At 40.7% G+C, this 25,089-nt stretch overlaps 2 protein-coding genes and 1 long non-coding RNA gene across 12 annotated transcripts in view; 1 reads left to right on the top strand and 2 right to left on the bottom strand.

The window, feature by feature from the left end:
- Nucleotides 1-4,107, bottom strand: part of si:ch1073-291c23.2 (membrane-spanning 4-domains subfamily A member 15) — a 4,981-nt gene extending 874 nt beyond the window's left edge. The window contains exons 1-6 of one of the 4 annotated variants that reach the window (XM_027024961.3): nucleotides 3,966-4,107; nucleotides 3,448-3,602; nucleotides 1,939-2,049; nucleotides 1,449-1,505; nucleotides 945-1,124; nucleotides 219-332 (exon numbers count right to left, since the gene is read on the bottom strand). In XM_027024961.3, the coding sequence (XP_026880762.2) occupies nucleotides 219-332; nucleotides 945-1,124; nucleotides 1,449-1,505; nucleotides 1,939-2,049; nucleotides 3,448-3,570 (585 nt within the window). In that variant the 5' untranslated portion in view covers nucleotides 3,571-3,602; nucleotides 3,966-4,107. The other 3 variants (XM_081714513.1, XM_027024962.3, XM_081714512.1) reach the window with 3 other exon arrangements.
- Nucleotides 1-19,782, top strand: part of LOC113586664 (uncharacterized) — a 25,236-nt gene extending 5,454 nt beyond the window's left edge. The window contains exon 3 of the long non-coding RNA XR_014123833.1: nucleotides 19,566-19,782. This is a non-coding gene — a long non-coding RNA (uncharacterized LOC113586664). The remainder of the gene's footprint in view (nucleotides 1-19,565) is intronic.
- vit (vitrin) lies at nucleotides 5,592-25,089 on the bottom strand. 7 transcript variants are annotated; one of them, XM_027024963.3, is made up of 23 exons: nucleotides 24,917-25,089; nucleotides 20,139-20,230; nucleotides 19,825-19,887; nucleotides 19,585-19,741; nucleotides 19,152-19,285; nucleotides 18,924-19,001; nucleotides 18,225-18,419; nucleotides 17,628-17,675; nucleotides 17,058-17,096; nucleotides 16,922-16,975; nucleotides 15,899-15,961; nucleotides 15,103-15,156; nucleotides 13,187-13,261; nucleotides 12,945-13,010; nucleotides 12,426-12,488; nucleotides 11,673-11,735; nucleotides 10,377-10,424; nucleotides 9,969-10,034; nucleotides 9,667-9,814; nucleotides 9,428-9,531; nucleotides 8,142-8,368; nucleotides 7,283-7,796; nucleotides 5,592-6,731 (listed from the first exon to the last, which is right to left on the bottom strand). In XM_027024963.3, exons 2-23 carry the CDS (start codon nucleotides 20,173-20,175, stop codon nucleotides 6,553-6,555), a joined length of 2,475 nt encoding a protein of 824 aa, XP_026880764.3. In that variant the 5' UTR covers nucleotides 20,176-20,230; nucleotides 24,917-25,089; the 3' UTR covers nucleotides 5,592-6,552. The 7 variants fall into 7 exon arrangements, with proteins under 7 accessions (XP_026880764.3, XP_081570633.1, XP_081570632.1 ...); XM_081714507.1 differs by having other exon boundaries at nucleotides 8,259-8,368; XM_081714506.1 differs by lacking the exon at nucleotides 15,103-15,156.

Here is a 25,089-nt window from a genome sequence, read left to right as displayed (position 1 = left end):
GGAGTTCTTACGTATGGCTATTATATTCTTATTCCTTTTCTCCATGGATCTTAATGGTCACATCACTCTGCTGAAACAGACTTTTAGTGGAAATGAATTTGCCAAAATTCAAGGAAACGAAAATCTGGAAATGAGGATGCAAATACATGAAGGGAGGGATTGTGAGGGAGAGGTAAGGGAAGGGGGGCGGGGCAGACCCGACCCCCCGGCTGCTTAACCTGTGTCCGGCTGGAGCGGAGGGCCATGCGGGCAAATGTAGACATGGTGATGAGGATGACTCCTGCCACCAGGCTGTGGAACAGGAAGACTGCCTCCAGGCTGTAGTGCTGCATCTAGGAATAAGAAAAAGGAATGGTGCTTAGATAGACACTCCAGGGTTTTCCAACCTAGCCTCCACCTGTCACATCTGTAGCACAAGGGCAGACTGATCAACACTGTAATGTATGACACTACATTTGAATTACATGTTTATTCTTGGAAGAAAAGCTATCTTAGACAGGAGCAGAAGTTCACTTTTTTGTGAGCTTCTGAAAACAATGTTTGTGGGTGTGTGTGTGTGTGTGTGTGTGTGTGTGTGTGTGTGTGTGTGTGTGTGTTTGTATATGTGTGTCGGTATGTGTTTATATTTGGCCAAATAATGGCTAATGTGTGTTTTGAAATACTAAATAAATGCATTTTAACAGCAGTCGCTGCCTTGTGACCAATTAACATTTGTCAGTTGTAAAACCTACAACCTTTTAAGTTTGTAAGGTTGATAACTGCATACATTTTGTTGACCACAGGGAAAGAAGTTTCAATTTTAAGTAATCTGAGTAGTTAGTTTCCCCTCTGAAGTATAGATATATGTCATTTTCTACATTTATTCACTAACATTTAAAAAATAACTGAAAAGGTAGGACTATTGTGAGTCAAATACAAATCCTTTTTTTTTTTTTTTTACTTACAATACGTTGCTTAGCACTGGACATCACGACTGAATAATTATCATATTCAAGATTTTCATCCACGTAAAAATACCCCATTCGGATAGAGTGTGAAAGAGAGGCCATAGCTTTGATGAAATCAAAGGCAGCGATCACAGTCCCGAGTATTGCGATGATGCTGAGGGCGAAACTAATGGTGACCTGTAAAGAAAGAGTCTCCAATGAACAATTGTCCCCATAATACAACAATCAACCATAAACATGTTGAAGAATGCATGCCCAACAAACTAACCTATTGTTTGGCACAGAGGAGCTCTGAGTTAAAGATGCTACTAGGAAAAAGCACTATGAAATAGTTGTTGCCACGATTTTACTGCAATCACCATCGAAGCAAATTTAAGAGGGAAAATATTGACCTTGTATTTATGGTGTCCAGAGCAAACAGACAGTGTGGGAGTACTACTGTGAAGATTTGTGTTAATATATCAGACACATCATCATCAAAGGGAGATTTATACCACTCACAATCTTTTTGGTGGGTGCACGTTCTGCTTGCACATACAGAATACCACATATAAAGTACTGGAAAAAGGAAAATACATTTTAGTAACAGAATTTCATAAATTTTTAAAATTAAACATTCTAGGTGCTAAATGCACCATGATGCCAAATCACAATGAGGTCAAGAGCTAGTATCTGCTAAGATATCTTAAATCTGAAAGGATTATTTCAACAATGTTGCACAATTTGCATATTTGTGGCAATTTATATAATGTCAATGTGTGGCTCCACCCCTTTAATAATTATTAGCAATATTCATATTTGAAAGTTTGCTTGAAACACACTTTTAAAACTCACACTTTGATTAGTTGAGAACTATGTTTAGACTCTGCCTGAACAACCTCATATTATGTCAATAGTGACAACAGTAGGCTCTATAAAAGGTATTTCAGTGTCATTATTGTACTAGTGCTGTCAAAGAGACACAAACAGTACAGTACACATGTGAACATACCAAGATGCCTAGCCAGAAGGAGCTGTAGAGGTCTGCAGAGCTTTCGACTTGATCCTTCTTCAGCGGAATTCCAAACAAGAACAGCGATGAGCCCAGAAAGAGCAACACGATCTTGTACACCAGAAACACAGGGCAAAACAATTCACACAATCAGACACATCTAACAGTGCTACCACATGTCACAACACTGTTGTCTGTGCACACAATAAGGGAAATCATAAGATTTCTTCTCATAATTTCTGTTCTTTGTGCACAGGGCATGGGGGTACCTAAACTTTAATCTTTCTACACATACATGGCTGTTTTCACTAAGGTTTAGATAAAGGCATGAAACTTAAGGTTAAAAGGACACTGAGAATCCTTGCACTAATATATCTACAACAGATAACTATGCATTCATTTTTCCCTAATAGTGAACCAATATTCAGAATGCAGGTGAAGAACAAAATATACTGTATAAATCAGAGACACGTAGACCAACTTCACTAACTCAAAGTAAATGTTTTTTGCAGGAGTTTAAGTCTCACATTGTTCTGGAGTCCATGTCCTGTGGCTGTAAAAACAACCTCAAATCATCACCCCTTCATGGCCATGTTTGACAGCTGCTATGAGGTATTTGTGGTGATACACTTTGTCTGGCTTTTGCCAAAAATGGCACAGTGCATGACCACGAAACATCTCCACCTTGGACTCCTCAGTCCAAAGGATGTTGTTGCAGAATCTTTATGGATTGTTTAGAAGGCATGTAAGTCCATTTAAATATGAGCATTAAATGGTCTGACCTAGGACTGCATTTGCTGGATGCCCACTCCTGGGAAGACTTGCAACTGACTTTTAAACAATACTTCCTTTGTAAACAACACTTCTGACTGTAAAATTGTGAATTTCAAATTGTTTGGAGATATCCTTATAGCCCTTCCCAGATTGCCTAGCAGCAATGATTGCTTCTCTGAGGTCATGGCTGATGTCCTTTCATTTCATGTAGACACACTTCTGAGTGCTCCAGAACAACAAACCAACCAAAACCATATGTTCTGCTTTTATAGAGGTAGCCGCACTTTTTGATGATGAACTAATCCTGTGCACTGGAAATACTGTAAAGTCCAGATCTGAACCCAATTGAGATGAAAAGGAAGGGGCTTGCCCTCAAACATTGTAAAGAACAGTGCATGAAATGTCTCCAAAACAATGTGACAAATTGAAACTCCTGCATGGTTTGTTACTCTGTCATGTCTCTGCCATGACCCATCCTGTCCTCCAGACCTCTAGGCTACATCATAATCCCACATTAAACATATGTTCAAGTACAAGAAAAACATAAAAGTATATCAAAATTGTAATGATTTTATAACATTATAGCAAAAGCATAATAATTTTAAAGCATAATAACGTTTAAAAATATGTACTTAATCAAAATTATCAAGGTCGTACATTATTGGACTAAAATCAGAGGTACATTTCACGCCCCTTGTCCTCGTGCCCTGTTTAGACCGTTGTGCCAGCTCTCACCCCGACACTCTTGGGCTCTCCTCTGAGGAAGCGGTGCAGAGGTTTCTGGCCGCCTGTCATGGTTGTTCCGGGTGGCTGGGCTCCCTCTGCTGGCAAACCCTCTCTTCCTGAGTTTGTGTCCATCGCTGGTCGGATTTGCGATACCGCGAAACACCCTTTGGGGAAGTCAGTCACCGAATCTGTATTAAAGCCTTTTTGAAGACAATTTATAAAGCAGCCCAAAATAACCATGCCAACCGTATGCCCAACCTCTTAATCTTTTATGTTGCGATTAAAGGCAAAGTTGGATTAGGCCAAAGTCAACGCCATTTCTATCAGATGTATTTTTCTTCTTTTCAAATTAGGTTTCGGATGTATTCAAAGATGCCTCTAGCTTTTCCATCTGGAGTTCATTTACTTCCGCTACAAAAAAATGACAATAAGACATCCGAAAGAATTTGCCCAATGCCGACGAAACATCTCCCGCAAAACTGCGACATTTACACAAGGAAGGCTAAGTAATTTGAAGGGTAACGTACCTAAAAACGTGCGAGCGTGAGCTACGTGGATTATACTGTATTTCACAACAGCAAATGGGAGGAAGGGAAATTTGGGTTATTTGGGGTGGGGAGAATAAGTGGAACTGCTGCAAGATGGGGTGGAGTCTGAGGCAGTCGGGGGTGGAGAGATCGGGTGGAGACCGTTCCAAAAGTTCACTGCAAACAGACAAACAGACGCGAAGAGTGGCTGAGAGGCCACAACAGCCTTTAACCACATTAACCACATAAAGCTCAGACTTTCACTAACATGAGCGCGACAATGGGACAATGAGAGATTCTTTCATATGACTGATAAATGGATAGACTAAAAAAAGATAGACTAATACTTGCAAAATGACTGGCGGAGAAAGAGACCCGACTATGTATAACCACAATCTTGCAATAGCAGATATGATACCACTTACTTGGGCAGTAGTGACAGCTATTGCAGTTTAATGTCATATATATGTTTCCAGATGTTCAGGTCCACACCTTGTAGAAGCCTTTAATGAATCACATATCATTTGGTCTTAATATAGGTGATAAATAAATAGCATTACTTTAAATGCCTGCCATTGCCATTTAAAATAACAACTGAAATCTAAGTTTCTTTTTCTTTTCTGTTTCCTTTCATGTTGTAAATAGGTATGTGTATCCCCATGCACTGAATCTGAGTCTCAGAACTATGACCTGAATTAGCAAAATCCATTAAAACACTACATACACTACACCACTGTAATATTAAGTGCAGTTTGAGATCCATAAATGCAATTTTATATGCAATTTTGTATTTCCAGTCTCGAGTGCTCCCTCTATCATTGGTCTGCTGGTAGTGATAACTCCTGCTGTGTAACCCCAGAATAGAGCACTTTTTGTTAAGATGTAAAAAACATTGCCCAATTTTCCTGGGACATTCTCCATTCTGTTGTTCCACCCAAGTAGATGCACACAGCTGCACAGGAAGTCGTTTGAGCCCTCTGTTTGGCCCTCCACCAGTTTCTCCTTTCTTGGTTCTGTTATGAAACAGGCTATGCAGTCAAAAACTATGCAGCGTAATCTCTTATGATTTTATGAAGAGTTTTCATTTATAATTGACAGTTATTTGATCGTTATAACCAAAGTAAGAAATAGATGTGACTGTTGGAAAACTTAAAAACAGGTAAAACAGATCTCTAAACTGTGGTCCCACTAATGTCCATTATAGCCTTAAAACATGACTTGTAGTTAAAAAGGCTTGCTCAACACAGACCCCAGTAATTCAGACAATGTCTGTGGTGAATGGAAGAATACCAATGAGGTGAAACGCTCACTAATGCACAAGTACATTAGTGATCAATTGTAATATCTTTCAAATGTAATATATTTGGCTTGTGTTTAGCAAGCGTTCATAACAAAAGAGCTTTTATAGAATTAGTGCATCAAATTATAAACAATCATGCCAATAATGGATAATGCTAAAGATTAGTAAACGACATACAAAGGTTGTTTAATTTTAAATTACTGCAAACAACTCCCCTTTTTTGCTTGTTTTTATAGGTCACTGACAGAGAAGACTGTGGCCTTTTTCCAGAGTATTTTTAACTGGTTAACTTAATCTCTTTGTATACAAGAACCAACCATAGATCATTTGCAGGTTTTCAAGACCATCTTTTATTAAAAATCGCATTAAAATAGCAAGCAATTATTTCTGCAACTTACAAAATAAAAAGCAAAAGGTTTTACTTTAATGTGCCTATGTACAAATATGACAAATTACAAAAAGGTAATTAAATATCTGAAATGGAAAGGGGAAAATACAGGCACTGTAACTTATATTTGAATTAAATGGTTAAAAATCTTACAAGAGTGGACCTACCAAAAAATGCAGAAATGTACAAATTCTATCAAAACAATTATGAACTGTCATTTCAATTAGTAAAGCATCTTTAAAATATTCTTTAAAATAATTCTTAACCAAGTAGATATAAATTCTGGTTGATTTTGTGTTCAAAAATGTATCTTAGGTTAGTATCAGTTAGTTTTATCATGCATAAGATATAATAATCCATTTACTGCAAGTATGAAATCATTTTATGTTTAGGCATGTGAAAAGGCCCTATATAATACAAAAATAACTTTTGAAAACCTTCAATTGGACAAAAGACCAAATGCCATCAGCTAAAAGACACTTTTGCAAGGCAAGAAGTTTGATTAAACAAAAGTAATATAGCACCACTGCTATGCATACAGAGTAAGAAAAAGGCTTGCCATACGTCTTTATCCAAGAGGTGTAACATATATATTAGCACTGTGCTAACTGCCATGCTCTTACCTGCCTGAGTCTCTTGATCACCTTTCCAGCATGCATTCGGTGAATTGTGCATACTGCACAGCTTCTTATACATACAATCTGTCAGCCAAAGCTTTCATTTGCCAATATTCCAGTCTAAAAACACTGAGACCAATGCTAAATATTTCTGCTGCAGTAAAAACAGTGATGCTGTTACTGATTATTATGTTAAAAATCTGTCCTCCTTGGGACAGCCTTTTGATATCTCTGAGGCTCAAGATGTCTGAAGATGGCCCCGTCTACAGGCCCTCGCTTTCCTTAGTTCCGGGGCTGAGAGTTGAACTCCTGGCATATGTTGTTGATAATCTTGGGCACGTACTTGTAGAGGTTGTCGAACTCGTCCACGAAGAAGGAGTGATCTCTGTCTGGGTCAGTGGCTATGTACTCCAGCTCATCCTGGGCAGCCCAGGCAATGCCAATGGAGTAAGCAATGACACCTGGTTAATCCGAAAGAGAGCACAGAATTAGCACATGGGATTTCTCTCCAGATATAAGCAGTTGAAGAAGACTGTCATATCAAGAGTCAAGCTGTTTCACATGTTAATCATAAAGTAAATCTGTAGTATAACTTAAGTTAAAAACTCATATAAGTATATACAGTGTAGCCAAAAGGACAATGTGGGATACTCTGCAAGCTACTTAGCAAATTTTACCCGCTAATGCAAACATCATCTCCTTTCGCAATGCTACAAATGACCTAAATTACAAAATCCTTCAGGATGTCCAGCATAACACTGACCCAAATTGATCTCACCTCTGTAGTGTTTATTACAAGGGAATACTTTGTAAAATATGGTAGCATACCTAACAGCATGCAAAATTACCTAACATGGCTAACAGCATGCAAAACATGCTAGCATATAATATAAATAAATTTTAAAAAATCCTCCCCGCATGTTTTCACACCATAGCAACATTAACATTTGGCGTGTGCGTCCTTCAAGCTAATTCAACACCTACGCGCTGCGCTCCTCCGACTCCGACTTACCTTGACGGTGCACAGCGAGGGCGGGCGCGCGCACGTCGTCGTAGGAGCGCCCGTCGGTAATGACGATCATGATCTTGCGCTTGTTGGGCTTGGACTTACTGAAGAGCTGCGCAGCAGCGTAGGTGATGGCGGCGCCCGTGCTGGTGCCGCCGCTCCAGTAGCTAATGCGCTTGACGGCATTCAGCACATCCGCCTTGGTGTTGTGCTGGCCGAAGGCGAACTCCAGCCTCTGCTCGTACGTATACTGCACCGCGCCGACGCGCGTGTCCGTATCGGAGATCTCGAACTCGCGCGTCACATTGGCCACGAACTGCAGCACGGTGCGGAAGTTGCCCGTGCCCACGCTGCTGGAGCCGTCGATAACGAAGGCGATGTCGTTGGCGTTTAGGCACGTCTTGCTGCACACCAGGCGATCCGTGTCGCACACGCGCTTCACTAGAGGCTGCACGGCCTTGCGCAGCGCAAACCAGCTAGCCACGGGCAGCGAGAAGAAACCGCTGGTCCGGCATACGGCCTGGAGAATAGGGCGAGACGTCACGAGGACGTTACGGTCACTGGGTACTCCCTAATCTTATAACACTGTTTTAGTCTGCGCAAAGGAAGAGCCACGAGCTCATTCAACCACATGCAAATCTACGAGAACTTACATTACAATGAGGTGCACCATACATTTTGCTTAATAAATGAATTTTAATTTGACGCTTGGAACATTAAACATTTACGTTTGAGAGCTTCAGCTGATGAAAACCTGCAATTAATGTGATGGAAATTATATTTATTATAACCGTGTCAACCCAATGTATGCCATATATTACTTTTGATTTCTGGTTTAGGCAACTCAAACCTCTTTGCGAATTACCTTGTCCACAAAGTTGGGCTCCACCACATTTTGTTTCTCATTATCATCTGGACCCTCTATGGTGACAAAGAAAATGTTGATGCCCGACTCCCTCGCCAATCGCGAGGCCTCCTCTACCTTGTCGGTGGGCCAGCCGTCCACCAAGATAACTGCTACGTTTGGCGCCCCCCCTCGGTTGCCGTTTGAATCGCTGAAGTAGTGCTTGTTGATGTAGGAGAGGGCTTTCCCTAAACAGCCACAAGAGGGCAGAAAAGGTGGCGGTCAGAACACACCGGCCCTATTTCTCCGGGACTGGCCGCGCCTGAACACAAATCTCTCTGTCAGACGTGGCACTGTTTTTGTTTGCCAGCGTCTGCCTCTTCTTTGCTTTCCAGTAACACCACTGGAAAACTAATTAACTGTTTAGAAACCAAATACGAGCAAAATTCAGGCACATCATGACATTTGTTAAAAATCATACTAAGCAAGAATTATAATTAATAAAGGACATGAAGAGTTTATTGATGCTAAAGGCATGTTACCATGTCAGTAAAGCTTTTGGTTAAGAATGTCTATTTGTCTGCATTCGGGAACTTTGGCCATGAAATAAACCTTTCTGTATGCCATGCATAAACAGCATGCAACACTGGAGCTTCCAATTTTCATGGAAGGGGTTAGCCATCAAATGGCAATCTGAGTAATCTGAAGATATTAAGCAATGAGGCAGACATACCATCTAAAAAGCTTTGCCAAATCCAACCCCCTTTATAGATAAATCCTCAGGCATTTACTTACTTAACTTAAGCAAAATCACCAGTGCGGGACAGTGGCCCTGTAATTTCTCTGCCAGATACCACTTCACTTTTAGATTTAATTTAAGCCTTGAATGTGTAAGTATGGCAAAAGGCAGTGAAACCATGTGATAATTTTTGCTTTCACAATGAGCAACTGCTGCATGTAGAAAAACATCTACTTCATTGAGGCTTCATCTGAATACACATCTGGCATCACAAACTTCCCATGAAAGCGGAGAGAAAGCTAAATAAATTTTTGCTTGTGCTCGATTATCTTATCAATGTTTATACTAGGAGTTGCCCTCAAAGGTCTGCGGCTGATGATCAGCTGCGATTTCCAAAGGCAATGGGGAATTAGATTAAAAAGAAGGGAGTCACTCAACAGTGAAAGCAAATAATCTGGCTCAGTTGAAGGTGACAAAGTGAGATTTGTCAAACTCCAGTCCTGGGTCAGGAGGCACAGGCTACAGGTTCTGTGGGATTAGGGCTGGTTTAGGGGGGCAGCCCACTCACCCACATTCGAGAGCCCCCCCTTCTGGACGATCTTGTCAATTGCCAGTTTCAGGTCTTTGGAACTGGAGAACTGACGCAGGCTGAACTCAGTCACAGGGTCATCGCTTTAGTGCACAGGAGAGAAAAAAAATTAATAAAAGCTATGGATGCCCTAAAAGACTTTCCGTAATCTCCGCCATGTTCTCTCTGAATAAATGCTCAGAATCACTGCATCACAGGAGAAGCTGAGGTGGAGTTACCCATATTGGATGATGCCCATCATAGGACCTGCCATGCCCACGCTGAGCACCTGGGAAACCTCCATAAGGAAGTCTTTCTGGATCTTAAAGCGACGCTTGCCAATGCTCCAGCTGCCATCCATTAGGAAGGCAATGTCCACTTTGCAGTCTGCAGTGAGAGGTATATGCCATCTACACTCAGAGATTTTGCTGCATTCATTGGAAACTCAGTGGAAAAGAAAGGCACTTGGAGTATGCAAGTTTGCAAGTGTGCAAACAGAGAAACAGGAGTTTAGGTATAGAGAAAATAACAGCAAACCTACTTGGGTCTCCCTGAAATACAGCCTCTGGAGCTTGGGGTAAGGAGTCCTGCTCTCGGGTGCCGAAGCCTGAGTAAGAAGAAGAGGAGGAGGAAGAAGATAAAATTTCAGGCCGTCGTCTGCCTGTATGTTGGGTTCATATCGCCCATACAGCAGTATGTATTACTGATATAGCACATCTGTATTTGTGTCAGTTCACTCATTTCAGTCAAGCAGGAGAAGCTTAAACTTGGGACTTATTTAAAATGAGAAATCTACTTAGAATTCTACTTAGTAACAAACTAAGTTACATGATGTTTTGGAACAAAATCTAAGTGTGCATCCCAGGTCTCATCCTCAGCTCTTTCCAAGGGTAAATGGTGCAAGCAGCTTAGAGAGGGAGGGAGAGAGAACTGAAGTGAGTCAACTCACCTGAGTCAAAAGGGTTCATTTCTGTCTTCCACGGCTCCACTGGCTCCACTGCGACAGCAACATCACACATCACTACATCACTGCACTGAACAGCGAAGCAAGAGCAACTGCATGCAGTGTGTGTGTGAGTGTGAGAGTGTTCGCATGTGTGTGTTTGTATAGGTGGATATGACAGATGATGTAATAAACAATAGTTTGACATATTCCATGAAGGCCTGCAAGGCAAAATTGACTACTGGATATAAAACACTGTGAAGTCTGTGACAGTTTTAGCAATTCTATTCAGCAAATAAGATGACTGTACACATTATTCTGTGATACAATACCTGCTGCTGATGGTGCAGGAGGCCAAGCATATGGAATTGGGTTATGGTGTGTAAATGTGGGTGTAGAAAGGTTTTTTTTCACTCAAAGGCCATAACTCATCCATAAAATACAGCAGGAGTCACTTTGAACCCAGCAAATGACTAATGTAAAGAAGGCATCAAACTGAGAAGGGCCACATGTTGGTTGGACGGAGACGCACATTGGTTGGACATAACCTCATGCTGGTTGGACGGAACCGTACGCCGGTTGAATTGAGCCGCATGCTCATTGGACAGAACCACATGCTGGTTGGATGGAGCCACATGCTCATTGGACAGAACGACATGCTGACTGGATGGAGCTGCATGCTCACTGGACAGAACCACATGTTGGTTGGACAGAACTCTGAACTTTGCAAGAGGGCCTCCTTTAAATCACTGCATTATGGTCTATGCAATAAGCTCAAGCTACCCCTAAACACCTTTATCATTATATACTATTACATGCAAGCTAATTTCCAGTAGTCTTTACCCAAAGCATCCTATTGACTCAGCTATGCAGTAATTTAATTATCTGCCTGCCATGTGTGAAAGAGCAGAAATGCACAACAGTTTAACAGAGTGATATGATGATGTTGGTTTGTACACAGTCTCCTGGCACCCCTGGCAACTTACTCAGTCCCATGCCTCTAGTAAGTCAGTGTGCCTAGGTGAACTGTTTGGCACACTGACAGTCTATTGTAAATAGCATTTTACATTTTTCCAAAATTTTCCAATGTATTTTGCTATAACTGAATTACAAATGTATCTGAATAAAAAATACAGTAACGTATTGTAATCTTATAATGAAACATATATTGAAGTAATTGTAATTTGTATCAAGTTGCATTTCTACATGTATTTGCATTTCTCTGTTTGTTGGATGGTCCTTCATGTTGTGCACCTTTGCTCACAAGTTGCACAGATGTCTCACACATGTCCAAGCACGTACCTCTGGTGTGGTCATTTTTAGGGAACAGCTTGCGCCCTCCGTCCTCCTCCGCCAGCCGAGGAGCTGAGAATAGCCGAGTGAGCACAAGAAATACAGAAAACAGATCACTCACAAAACCCAAGAAAATATCCACCTACCACAAGAGCATGGGTGGGGACTCTGCCCATCTTGAGTAGAAGTTTTTTTATTCGTATTGGGGTGTGTGCGTGCACGAGAACAGTGTCAGCTTTTGCCATTCCAAAACCAGACCCTCTGTGGCTGAGGCCATACTCATCACCCTGTAATTCTGAATCGCTAAATGCTGAGGGGCCTTATGGATGCCATTTGGTGTCTTGTCCATGGCCCTCCCATGGTTTCTGTAAACTTATGATTTGTATCTTGATTGCTTATGATAGATTTAAAATTAGTCTTTAGCGTCACACTGTCTTCCTGAGGATTCATAGACGATTCAATTAATGGCCGGTGCACTCGATGTTCCCACTCTGGTTTAAGGTCTTAGGACAAGTTTAAACACGTGTAGCTTGGACTTGTTATGCATCTGGATACAATAAAACAAAATTAGACATTTCGCTGCTTGAGTCCATAAAAGCTTGATGATCCAGCAACCAAAAAGCCCAGAAAAGTCACACCAGTGTCAATCATGTTCAAAGCAAACCTTCCAACTAAATGTTTATGCTCAGGGATATCATACACTATCCCGCAGCATTTCGAGCACATTTCAGTATTCTTTAGGTGTAAAAAAAGACCACTTACAGTACTGTCCAAAGTTATAATACCAGCGCTCATATTCTGAAATATCTGGTCTCGGGTCTGCAGCTGCAAGGAAGGAGCCCAGAATTTCAGATGCAGTTAGGTCAGCCTGGTGCATTGTTAGAAACAAATGCACATATTGTCCAAGTAAACAATCAACCAATCGCAAATTCAATTCCACTGGTTGATGTTTTCTCATGGACAATAAAAATAGCCCATACAGCTTAGGACATAGCAACACCATATATACATGCAAACACTATAAATGTCATATTGATAGCATTGGCATGGGCTACTGACATGACATATTGACATGACAGCATGATTGAACAGGGCACAGCAGATGCAAACAAGCAACAGATGGCGTAGCTACGTTTGCCATATAAGTATGGACCAAACATTACGGAGGCGTCATATGCTTTGCATGTTGGTTCAACCACATGCAGGCTGACACATTTAGGTTTTTTCCCACTCTTCTCTCCCAGCAGAGTGCATGTGAATCTTTGAGTTTGTAGGTCTTACCTGTGGAATCGCCAGTGTCAACATCAGTCCATGTGTAGCCTGAGTCTAGCTCAGAGTTACTAATATCTGAACACAAAGGATAAGCAGCATGACTTTTTTTGTGGCATTGTCAGTAAGGGTGGGTAAAGGCTTGGTTTTAGAAGTTTATTATGATGACATATGACTTGTGACTGAATGACATTTAATGAAGGGTTATATAAAATAAAGATGAAATCCTTAATTTGTTGTATCATGTGAGATACCTGTGGGTGTCCTGGGCATATGTGACCAGTCAGGTCGTGCATAGGCTGGGTGTGGCCACTCCCTCCTAGCAAAAGCTGTATATGGAGATTACAATGTGTCAGCCCCAGAGAGTTTGAGTCATCTCTAGTAAGGCCTAGCATTTTAATGAAGAACAACTGTGAAACCTAATACCCAAATGTCATTAGTAAAGCCATGCATTTTAATGAAGAACACTTGTGAGATGCTATTACATTTTGATATGCAAGATGCCATCACAACAGTCACAGTCAACATGCATCCAGGCTTAGTCATAATTATTCAGCCCCAACAACATCCTGTCATCCTGTCCTGACAGCAAAAACCCCCACCAAACTAATCCTTCCACACTCTCTCCGGGGCCCAGAGCTAGTACAGCAGAGGGCTAAAGCAACAGTATCCAGGGAGTTCCGCGCATTGGTGGATCAACGACTTCGAGGGCTGCAGTTTAATGACTTCGCAGTAAGCCGCGTGGTATAGTTGTAGGCCGGCGAGGTACCACAAAGCGGCACACTCAGCCCTGCAGGATGCAAGGCTTCCACGCATTACCAAGCTTCCTTCCTGGCGCCTCCCAAAGCACCATCCCCCAACCCCTGACCATCCACTCCCCAACCAGTTTAATGCAGCAGTTTAATGGCTTGCCCCTCTTCTGTGGAGCATGTGAGAGTGCATTTTAAGCTGCTATGACCGAGCCTGAACAACACTAAAAGACAGGCGGCTCGGGGTAAGCGTGACCCGAAGGCATGGGCCGAAGGGCACGAGGAATCCTCCAAATGCGTCATTAGCGGAGGGCATCCTCAAAAGCACCCTGACATACTTTGAGAGCCAGATCCTTGAAGGTCTCTAAGTTTCTTGCTTTGCGCTCATTCTTGCAGCCATTTTCTGAAATTATGAGGTGCGGAGAAGCCACCGATTGCTGGTCTGCTTCCCTGTCCTCTTGGTTACACCACTACATCTAAAATGAGCTGTGGAGACTTCTCGGCATTGAATGTCAGAGTTCACTGCAGAGAAGAGCCTACTCAAACAGCCCAAGTTTCTTTAAGTTCTCAAAGCATGTGGAGGTCTTCCAGATGCTGGCCCTCACATGATGTTTCAATTTAAAAGAGCCGCATGCGATATCATTTAACAACTTGTTCAAAAGATCATTGAGGATAGTAAGACCTTTTTCGGAACATTGCTAATTAAAATGACTACCCCAAGTGCTACCACATAATGTTCAATTTCAGATACACAACTACATTAAGATTAAAGAATTATCTTTGATATGCAATATTACTTTTAACTACTTTAATAATCGTTTTTAGTAGTAGTTTAATTGTAATTTAGCTAACCATGTGTTAAAAATTATATTATTGACCCAATAAAAGGTAATTCTCAGTCTGACATCCATATAACATTCTTGAGGAAATCGTGTGCAATAATGTTGACTGCACAGCACATTATGTAGACAACTGATTTCAAATCTGTATGCATCCAAAAAGAATCCATCACCCAAAAATGCAACAAATGAAAGGTAATAGTAAAAGAAAGCTAGCAATAAAGCAGTTACCATTAACTTCTTCAAATATCCTTACTAGTTGTCATTTTTTATTAATAACTTTAATAAAAGTTTACTGTTGAATAAACAGTATCCCTTTAAGCAGTTTTGGCTAAAGGCAGACAAGTGAGTAGCCAGGAACCCTGTCCAGCACAAACTCACAGAGAGAACATTCATTGCAAACTCCTTTGAAAAATGAAAAATGGGAGATTTTTTTTACAATCCTGTCATTACTGCCTATGCTTATGTAGTTTAACAATAACTTATTTGTTAGATAACCATGAAAATTGGCACGTGTTGTTTGATGTTCAGTCTTTGTCCACAAGCATGCACACGGACGCACAGGGGGTGGCAAATACTTACTAGGATTGGAGTGGCCCACATGCTGGTTCCTCTCAGACTGGACTCGAGAGAAAGCTGCATGACAACGTGAAGCAGACAGGGGCAGAGTGAACAGAGGAAGACGAAGGGGATGGGAAGAAGAAAGAGAGATTCATGGCAAATGCGGCAGCTGTTTGCTTTGAGGGTGAGGGCAATGAAGGATCAGTAGGATCACACTAGCAGACATGCAGAGAGACACTCAGCGGCATCTAAGTGCTCTAAGCGTTTCCTCTGTTTTCACTCCCTGTGTCTTAAAACAAAGAATGAAAATAAGAGAACTTCAGAGAGGCATTCCAGGCCAGTTTGAAAGGTATCACAGAAGGGGAAGGCAGCGGGATAGAAAATAAATGTACAGAGTGAAGAAGATTCCAGAAGGACTGTGACTTACAACTGTAACTTCCCTCCAGTCACCCTTCCTGTGTCAATGTGGTTACCTGATTCACCATGAATTTGACTGATTTAAGATAACAGTCAGTCAACATACTTACATGCTCCAAATGCACTAATCCAACTTTCAGTGGTTGGTAGAAAATGAATACAGAGCAGACATAGTCTGGGAGTTTTACTCAGTCCTTACTCAGTTACAAAAATGCAGATTTAAGTGCTACTCTTGCTCCTTTAAACCCAGTTCCTCTCATGTAGGGCATGTCAATGAGTTGATAAGTTTTACTGGGTGTGTTTGATCAGAGAGAGTAAACCAAACTGTGGCCCTCTAGGACTAGTGTCTGACATACTTGAGCTGCAGTATGTAACTAGAATGCATGTCAGGGTTTCTAACCTGATGTAGACGGGGGTAATGGTTGCCTTTTGACTGTGGTGCCTGTCTCTGTCTTGCGTGCCCCTATAATCAAGGACACAGCACACAAACTTAGTATCAACAGCAGCAATAACTCCTTTGCTATTAAATAACATTAAAAACTTGGGTTAGTAATTAGCACAAATAACTTTTAATGTGACATTTACAACATGTTCCCAGACATCAAAGAGCTTATATAGCAGGATTTAAACAAAATGCTGAATGATAAAGAAACAGAAGAATTAGCTATAAATACTGTAATTATTCAAATGTGATGATAAAATCAGAGCACACACACACACACACAAAGCATTTCTATGGTCCTTATTTGTTTGTTTAATTAGTTGGCTTTAAAAGCAAGCAAATAATCCAGTCAGAGGTGGGCAGTGTTTGTGAGTGTCCTTTCATTGCTTTGTATATTTTGCAGCTCCACGGGATGTGTTGGACTGGCGCTGAAACATTTTTAAACATGAGGCTTTGGATCCTTCACATAGGAAATGGTGTGGTACTTGGGGGAATGGGAAAGAAAAAAATAAATGAAGGCATGTGAGGTAGAAGGTAACACAGGCCAACTCAGGGCTGGCTGCTGCTTGTGGAGATGGTCGTTCCAAACTACACGGCTGTTTATATGTAATAAACAGACACATTAAGCAAGTTATGGAGACAGAGAAGAGATGATGATTTGGTTTTAATAGAATACTTCAACAGGTGTGTCAGTGGTGCTTTTAGTAAAACAAAATGAGTCAGCAGCCATTGCAAATCTTACCTTTCACAAACTCGTAGTTACTTTTGCTTTTTTTTTTTTGATGAAAAAAAGCATTTCTTTAAAGGAATAGTTCAGTCAAAAATGCTACCAACATTAGCCACTAATTAGCATTATGCAAATAAGCTCTTGCTAATTGGTGACCACTAATGGCCATTTGTCGTTAGCCGTGTTGAAGTAGTTAATATAGCTTTTCCCTTAACACACAGGACGCTTTCAGGAAATTGAGAAATATGGTTTACCTGGGTTGATGCGGGGGGGAAATCTACCAGCATAGGGAGGACCACCCCTGAATGCTTTGGAGAAATGCAACATTCAGATTCTTAAGATGGCAGTGCATTACCAGGCAGACACAGAAAACACCAAAGAGCAACGTACCTTGAGGAAGAGCCTTCCCTTGGCGATTCTGTGTCTGACCTATAGCCAACGTCAGGACAGAACGATTTGAGTCATTTAATATGTGCAGTCAGGTAATACTGGACTGCTGCAATATCATCGTTAATTCTGAACCTTTCTTAATTTATCGCCGGTTTCTGTCCTTTCCGGTCATTTTAGACCAACAAATCGGGCACAGGAAATCTATTAAATGACTATGCAATTTACAAAGATGTAGCTTCTTTTGAAGTTGTTTGCAGTAATAAAATATCACAGAATCACTGAATGTCATTCATGAAAATAGAGGCTAGCAGAAAACCACATCACACTGATGGCCTGCATAATTACAAGTCTTCCAGCATTCACAGATTTACTTTACAAATAAAAAGATCTAAAAGGCTTTTATTGCTTTGCTATGAAAGAATTTGGGATGAAAGCATGGTTTATTCCTGACATGCATGCAGAAAGTACGTTTTACCATCATACAGAAGAATGAAGAACACCGAAGCCCAGAAGACCCAGAATGACCAGACACTTGCTATTAAATCTCTCTATCATGCCTACTGGACTTACGTGCACTGGCTGCGTCAGCCAAAGAGGCAAAGTATGGGTAACTGCTGCCTGGATTAGAGAGAGAGGGGGACGCTTTAGAGGCAACTAAGCTAAACAAAGTGAGTGAGAGAGAGAGAGAGAGAGAGAGAGAGAGAGAGAGAGAGAGAGAGAGAGAGAGAGAGAGAGAGAGGCACTGACTTCCATTATGTACAATTTATGACCAAATAAAAAGAAAGGCCACTTTAATCCAGTGATCATCAAAACTATTACTGATAATGGACATCCATTCCAAGATGTAAGCACATGCATTTTCTATGCAGTTATCATTTCTGAATGGTTTAATGGAGAACTTGTATACTGTACCTTGCTACAAATGGATCTGGGATTGTTATTACTGATGGAAACAGCTAAAACTTTTGACGCTCACATGAATAATAACAATTCATCACCATATGAATGACCAATCCATTTGACAAAAAGTTCATAAGGCTCCACATTTTGTGTTTGCAAGCCTAGGTCTGTGAAGATCATGTGTTTGTCTGTGTGTGTGTGTTTGTATGCGTATCTGTGTGTGTGCACGTGTGTGTGTGCGCGTGACAAAGAGACAGCCAAGTGCACCTGCATCTCTGACTTTATGAACTGCAGCCCTCGGCTTAGCTGTGGTCGTGGTGGGCGTGGTCAGGGAAATGGTTGTGGGCAGGGTCGTGGTTGTCATGGTGGTGGTTGGCTCCGTTGTGGCTGTTGTGGTTGAATCAGGGACTGCCGTGGTTGGCAACATGGTGGAGGCTGGCAGGGCTTTGGCTTCCTTCTGACCTTGAGGGAGACAGAGGGGTGAGGGGGGTGGAAACCTTTACAGTAAGAGCAGTGTTTAAATGCATTCCAGCACTGCTGGGCCAAGACAGCGCAAGGCAGAGATTCATCAGCTACTTTAACACAGTCGACAGGGCTTTCTCCCTGTACAAAACGCAGCCTCCTATTTTGTCATTGCCTTGGACACTACACTGCATGATGTTCAGGTGTAAAAGTCTACTACTGCCCTGAGCATACTGCAGAGTTGTTTAGAGAGGACTGTCCTTGATATTCACAAGGGGTTCGTGTCTCATTTCCACACACTTGCTAAGGCCTTCAGGCTTACAACGACGTGTAGCGTTCTAAAACGCAAGGCATCTGAAATCAATCTGCATTTTATGCATACAATCAAAAAATTCTGTTCTACAGTCATAGATCTGTAAATTTACTTTTTAAATGGACTGCAGTTATGTATGACTTTGAGTATGCAAATCATTATGCAAGCTGAACCAAAACATGATCCCTCACCTGTTTTTACTGTGGCGGGTTTGGAAGAAGCGTAGTCTAAAGTGGACGGGTAGATGACGCCCTTCTTTGGCTTGCCGACTGAAATAGGACCAGAAACATCAAAGTCCTCTCATACCCTCAGTTTAGCGAGAAAGTTCGAACCAAGCAAAGAAGGGGTGCCATCTGAGTTTGAGTAGGCCAACTGTCCTCAGACATCTTTTCTAGTTCTTAAATTGAGAGTTATGTTACCCGAGACTGTGAAAGACTCTCTCCATTTGGGGAGGGACAGGGATCGGATGCCGTTAGCCAAGCTGCCCTTATATTCTGCTTGTCCTGCCATCTTCTTCACGATCACCTTCCCCCCTTCATTAGTAATTACCCCACTGGAAAGCAACAGCCAGAGAATAAGTTTAACTTCATACACAGGAAATACAAGAATCTCATCTTGTCTGATCTACTGGTTTAGATGGGTAAGGGTGAAACTGATATGAAAAAAAAAATCATCAATCCAACATCATAAAGACATGGAAAAGCAAATGCAACTTTGAGCAACAGCCATACTCCTTGAATATATTCTTTATTTGCTATGACAGTACCACAGTATATGTAATCAAAAGTACTATGTATGTTATGATGGCTGATATGGCTGATTTGAATTTTTAGGTGCAGTACACAAGCTCACCTGTGGATGGCAGCATTGCAGATGCTGGATATGGAGGCGAAGACCCCCGACCCGTATACCCTCTGTTTGGTCTCCCGGCAGCTGGCGGGACACTTAACAATGAACTCAGGATAGCTGACCTTCCCTGCTCGCACATCACACTCTATATCTGGCACAACTGAGGAACAGGAGACAACATAAGTCATAAGAGAAAATGAAACCCATAAATATCTGATAAACATGTACTGTCCTTGTATGTACCCTGTTTTGGCTTCTTGTTCTTTCCATTGGTTTTAGCTTCACTGCTACAAATGAGAAGGAATGCTATAGAAGGAAATAAATGCACAAATTTGCTAAAACTGTTAATACAACCGGCAGTGTCAGTGTTAGAAACAAGCAAATAAAAGAACAGCTATTTACACTATTTTTTTTAATCTATATGTTACTCACAATGTTGAGCATATTGCACCTGTGTATATACTGTCACATTTTCCTTTTATTGCTCAAAATCATTAATCCCCCAGCCAAAGCAATGCACAGATATACGAATGGATAGTCAAAAACAAAGACCCTACCGACACAGATGGTTATGACAGATGCTCTGACCATCATGAAGAAGGAGCAAAGAAGGTGGAATTTGTTCTGTCAGTTGTTTTCTAGCTAATACCTAGAGGAAGAATAGGGTTTAATTATTACCAGTGACAGTCACTAATGTATCCAAATGGATCAAAGCAAGTATAAAGTTATTACTTGCATTCAATCAAGCTTTTATTGAATAAAAGAACTAATCATCAAATAGCAGTTACACTGTATGTAATGATTTAGGCATGTATGAAGAATATAATCCATCATAAACATATTTAACTAAACAAATTCATACAAGTCAGACTGTGTAAGAGTGGTCTGTCTGCAAAGCCTATACAGCCCTAAAGATAATAAAGCATTTTGTATATGTTTACAAAAGCAATGATTCTACCCCGATCCAGCTCCTTGCAACAAAAACATACAGCGTATTCTGCTGCAGAGTCAACGATACAGGGTGAGATGGTTTAGTCCTTAAACCAACCATTCTACCTGAAGGCATTTTCTACTTCATTTAGGATTATTCTCCTGTTCCCAAATATCCATAGAAGGTTAGAGTCTACACACATATACAGTGGCCTTCAGAACTGTGGTCACCCTTGTTAAACAAAAACAGCCATGGAAAAAACTCTTTATCAGGTTTATCTTTGAGAGAAATCTAACCTCCCAGTGAAGTAAAATTATGCAAAGAAAAAAAAAAAAATTAAGATAGTAAAAAGTTTAAGAAAAATAATATTTAACTAAAAAGATGTTGCATGTTACACTGGCACATCTAGATATCCTTCTGAACAAAATCTACCTGTTCACATTTTACTTTTTTAAAGCTCACCTACATCTTTCATAATTCTGGCTTTGCTTGAATAATAATAATGGATTTCTCTCAGTGATATATATTCAGTGTCAGATGATAAACACTTGATAAACAACGGAGTAAATTTTTTTTGTGCCCATATCTACCAAGGATGCTAATTATCTTGCGAGAGAAACAGGGTGTTGGCATACAAGCCCTCATATTATGTCCCTGTAATCTCAGTTATGAGAGGTATGCCTGTGGACCCTCAGCACTGGCGGACCCTTGAGCTGTTTCAGTCTGGTCATCCGATGGTCATGCATGATTAAGGGGTTGATCACATGACCTGACAGTGACCCAGAGTGGAGCAGGGTGCGGCTGTCTGACATTACCCGCACGCGGATATTCACAGAGGGGTGGAGCTGCTTAGGTTGGACCCGCTGATATATAGGAAGCTAGATGCGAGTGCACTGACAGTAACAGACAAAGATAATGGCTGTGATCAACTACTGCTCTCTGGGTGCCCAGTAGGAGGATTGAAGTGATAATCCATAAAGTATACCAAAAAAGAAGCCAGATTCAGTACTCGCTGGGGCATCTTACATCTTATAGCTTCAGTCAAAGGCAGTACCGAAAACTCAATTGTCAGCCAAGTGCAAATGTTCAGTTTTAATTTCAGTTCAGGAGGAATTGCGATGAAACAACAAACATAGCAGTACTGCTCTATGAATATTTGGCCACCTAAGGAGATTTATATACAACCAAAAAAACACAGACACACAAATGCGAAACATCAAAAGCACTGCAGTGCTAAAAGTGCATCTAAACAAAATGGTAAGCCAAGAATATTTTAAGGGCTACTTATTGAATACATTGTATCCCCAAATTCAGCCTATTTTCCAGATCAGATTAAAAGCCCATCTTTCTTGTATACTTTGCAGTCTCCCTCTCAATCATACAGAATGGAGCAGAGAGAGGGAGAGAGTGGACAAGCAAGTGAGAACGAGGGTGAGGGAGACAGAGAGTGAGTGAGAGAGAGAGAAAACATGCCAAGACATATGCATGGCGTATTTGAAGACAAAGACTGCTGCAATGATAGCACTGAGCCAGGCCAGTATGCTGTGGCAAAAGGAAACTACTTGAAGTGTGTGCCAAAAACCTGTCATTATCTGTGCTGAAAGTCCCACTTGGTGTTCACCTATACTGGGCTCCCCTCCAACTACAGCTCGGAAACTGATACTAAGAGAATATGCCAAAGGGAATGTCAAAGTTTACCTTCCCTTGCTGGTGGCAAGCAGGAGTTTGTATTGGAGAAAACAATTAAAAACAAAAGAATGCTAGTGCAGTGAAATGATTAATGTGACTAAATGACCTGTTTGTGTGTATGTGTAATTAAATAAACCTTTATATTTAGATATTTTAATATTTAATATATTTTTATATTTAAAAAGCAAAAATGGTGATAATTACATTTTAATTAATGATAGATAAACTTGTCTCTTGTAAACAACTTCAGAACTTCACAACTTCAATTAGTCTCTTGTAAACTTAAAGAAACGGTCTAGTTTCATAATCAGGCTAGTTGGATTTTTCTTTTTGAAATGTGCTCCTACTGCATGCCACTGCCCACAGCACAAGGAAGAAACATTTCCGTTGTGTTTGACAAGACCCTACAGCGATCTGCACCAAAAAGTGTCCCCATTGGCATACAGGGCAAATTCATGTTTTGTTGATAAGATAAGGAGCTGGGTAGAGGGGAAACAGGATGTTATCCCATCTCATCACAAAGACAGATGTGAAAATCTATGGTTGCACCTGCAAGTCATTCATGCAACATTCATCTGGTCTTTTGAGTGGCATATGGGTGTGCAGACAATGTACACCAATGTAGACCAAAGGATTTATTTTCAGAGCGTGAATTTGTTCAAAGAGGGCCCAGTCAATGTACATTTTCATGCTTTATTGGTTGCAAGCTGAACTACTATTGGTTAGTTCTGCTGTTGCTTTGAGGTAGCACCAATTATAGTGATATGTCTGATTTCAAGCACACCTCACAATAAAAAAGGTTACTAAACAATTTCAGCAGCAATGAATGGACCTGTAACAGTTTTTTTGGGGGGAAGCTGCTTTGATTTATGCAGATCTGTATTAACACCACAAGCTGATTTCAGCACCCCACTGATTTCAACACCCTAGTGATTTCAACACCCTACTGATTTCAGAAAGAAGCATGAAAACAGGATGCTGTTTTTAGGAGTTGAAGATGGCTACTGAGTAATTTCATTTACAGAAACTGAGCACCCTTGTGTTCAGCATTTCTCTGGTTTAATATGAAAATTTCTGGGCATATTAAAACTTCTGTGCAAGAATCAAAACAGCTCCATGGATTATCTGTAAAATGACTCAAATTTACATCTCAATAAGTTATAAATTGTTTTCATCTTATTGACCTAAACCTCAAGTTAGATAAACTGAAGATCCTATTACAACACCTAGTATTTTCACAAATCGTATGTAGTCTGTGTAGTGCAAAAGCTAAAAATAATCCAAAGAAATGTTCATCATCTACAGTCACCAAAATCCAAAATGGGAACACTGCACATTGTCCAGTTTATGGTTCAATCAGAAACAGAACCTAAAGCTGAAAATTCCATGTGATTAAAGTCCCAACCAGTAATTGCCAAAATGATAGCACATCTCTGGGCTGAACTTTCAGATAACTATATAGCATGTTATTTGTGCATGTTGGAAAGAAAGTGTGTGTCATCACATTTGTTTTGATTGTCACCTGGCCTGGTTGGGACTCACAAAGCAATTAAGGCAAAAAGTGTAATTAAGTACTTATATTCACTGGTTTTCTTTCCTTCTTTCTTGTTATTCTAAAACCTCACCTGAAGACATTCCTTTATTATGAGTTGTTTGTATCTGCATCTTTTGATTATTTATTTATCCAGCATCTTGTTTATTTTTAGAAACCTTTTTAAAAATAAAGCAAGCAAGTCTGTTGAACAGGATTAGATACCTCCCTTTCAGCCTGATGTTAGGGAAAGCTCCCACACATAACTTGCATTTTGTAAACATTATCTCTTCTGGTAAACGCTTCATAACAGGGAACTCTAATATTTACAAATATGAGAAAAGGAAACTTCAAAGAACAAACATGTTTCTGCAGGGCCACTTTTTACATTTTCTTTCTTTCTTTCTTTCTTTCTTTCTTTCTTTCTTTCTTTCTTTCTTTCTTTCTTTCTTTTTTGTTGACAGCACTAGCTTAGCTCTTGGCACTGTCGGGCTGTACATGTCTCATCAGGTTCACCTCCAGACACAGCTGACTGATGCTGAGAACGTGAGGATATGCAAGCGCTGAAAGCGGGAGGCGGTTTACTGACACGTTTTGGTTTGAGTAGAAAAAAAAGCAATACAATCTTATAATATGATGGTGTTATTTTAAGCCTTTCGGCATAAAATCAATAATGGCATAGCTCAGAAAATACAGATCTGACGATGAAGTCTGTCGAAACAGAATGATTCCTCAAAAACCAGCTAACGTTGCAGTGAAGTAGAGTAGCAGAAAATGCTTCAGGCGAGTGGTTCAAGTCCATACTAGTAGCCCAATAGCTCGGCAGGCTGCAGAGATCAGGAATTCTCAATAAGAGTTTGTCACCTTAGCTAAATTAAGAACAAATCTCACAATCACACTAAAAGTTACTCAGATTCAGTCAGTGATACAAAAGATTCAGTCAGTTATTTCTAATCTCAAATTAAGTAACACAACAACAAAAAAACCCGAAATAAAAAAAAACAAGTCTTTGCTCTGTTTTGACACGAGAGAAAGGTGTGAAAACACTGCATAAACAAACAGCTAATTAAGAGTTTTAAAATCGTGAAACAGGTGAGTATATAAAACGCTGCGAACAAAGTTATACTGAAATCACGGACTGCGTCACGGGAGGATTTTCAGGTGGGAAATAAATATAAACCTACCTTTGGAGGCGGTGAGATTCCGACAAAAAATATTTAGGCGTATCAAAATCTCTCACAGGTAAAACACTCCTAGAGGCATGACTATGGAGTCACTGACGTCGGCGCAGCACGCTTCTGTTTATCCTGAGTGGAGCTGTCGGGTTCACTTTCAGCATTTCGCGTCTTTATGCTCG

This window comes from Electrophorus electricus, chromosome 5, assembly GCF_041902795.1.
Source record: "Electrophorus electricus isolate QZ-2024a chromosome 5, ASM4190279v1, whole genome shotgun sequence".
NCBI lineage: Eukaryota > Metazoa > Chordata > Actinopteri > Gymnotiformes > Gymnotidae > Electrophorus > Electrophorus electricus.
Note: the sequence above shows the minus strand (reverse complement) of the source record. Positions and strands in the feature narration are given on the sequence as shown.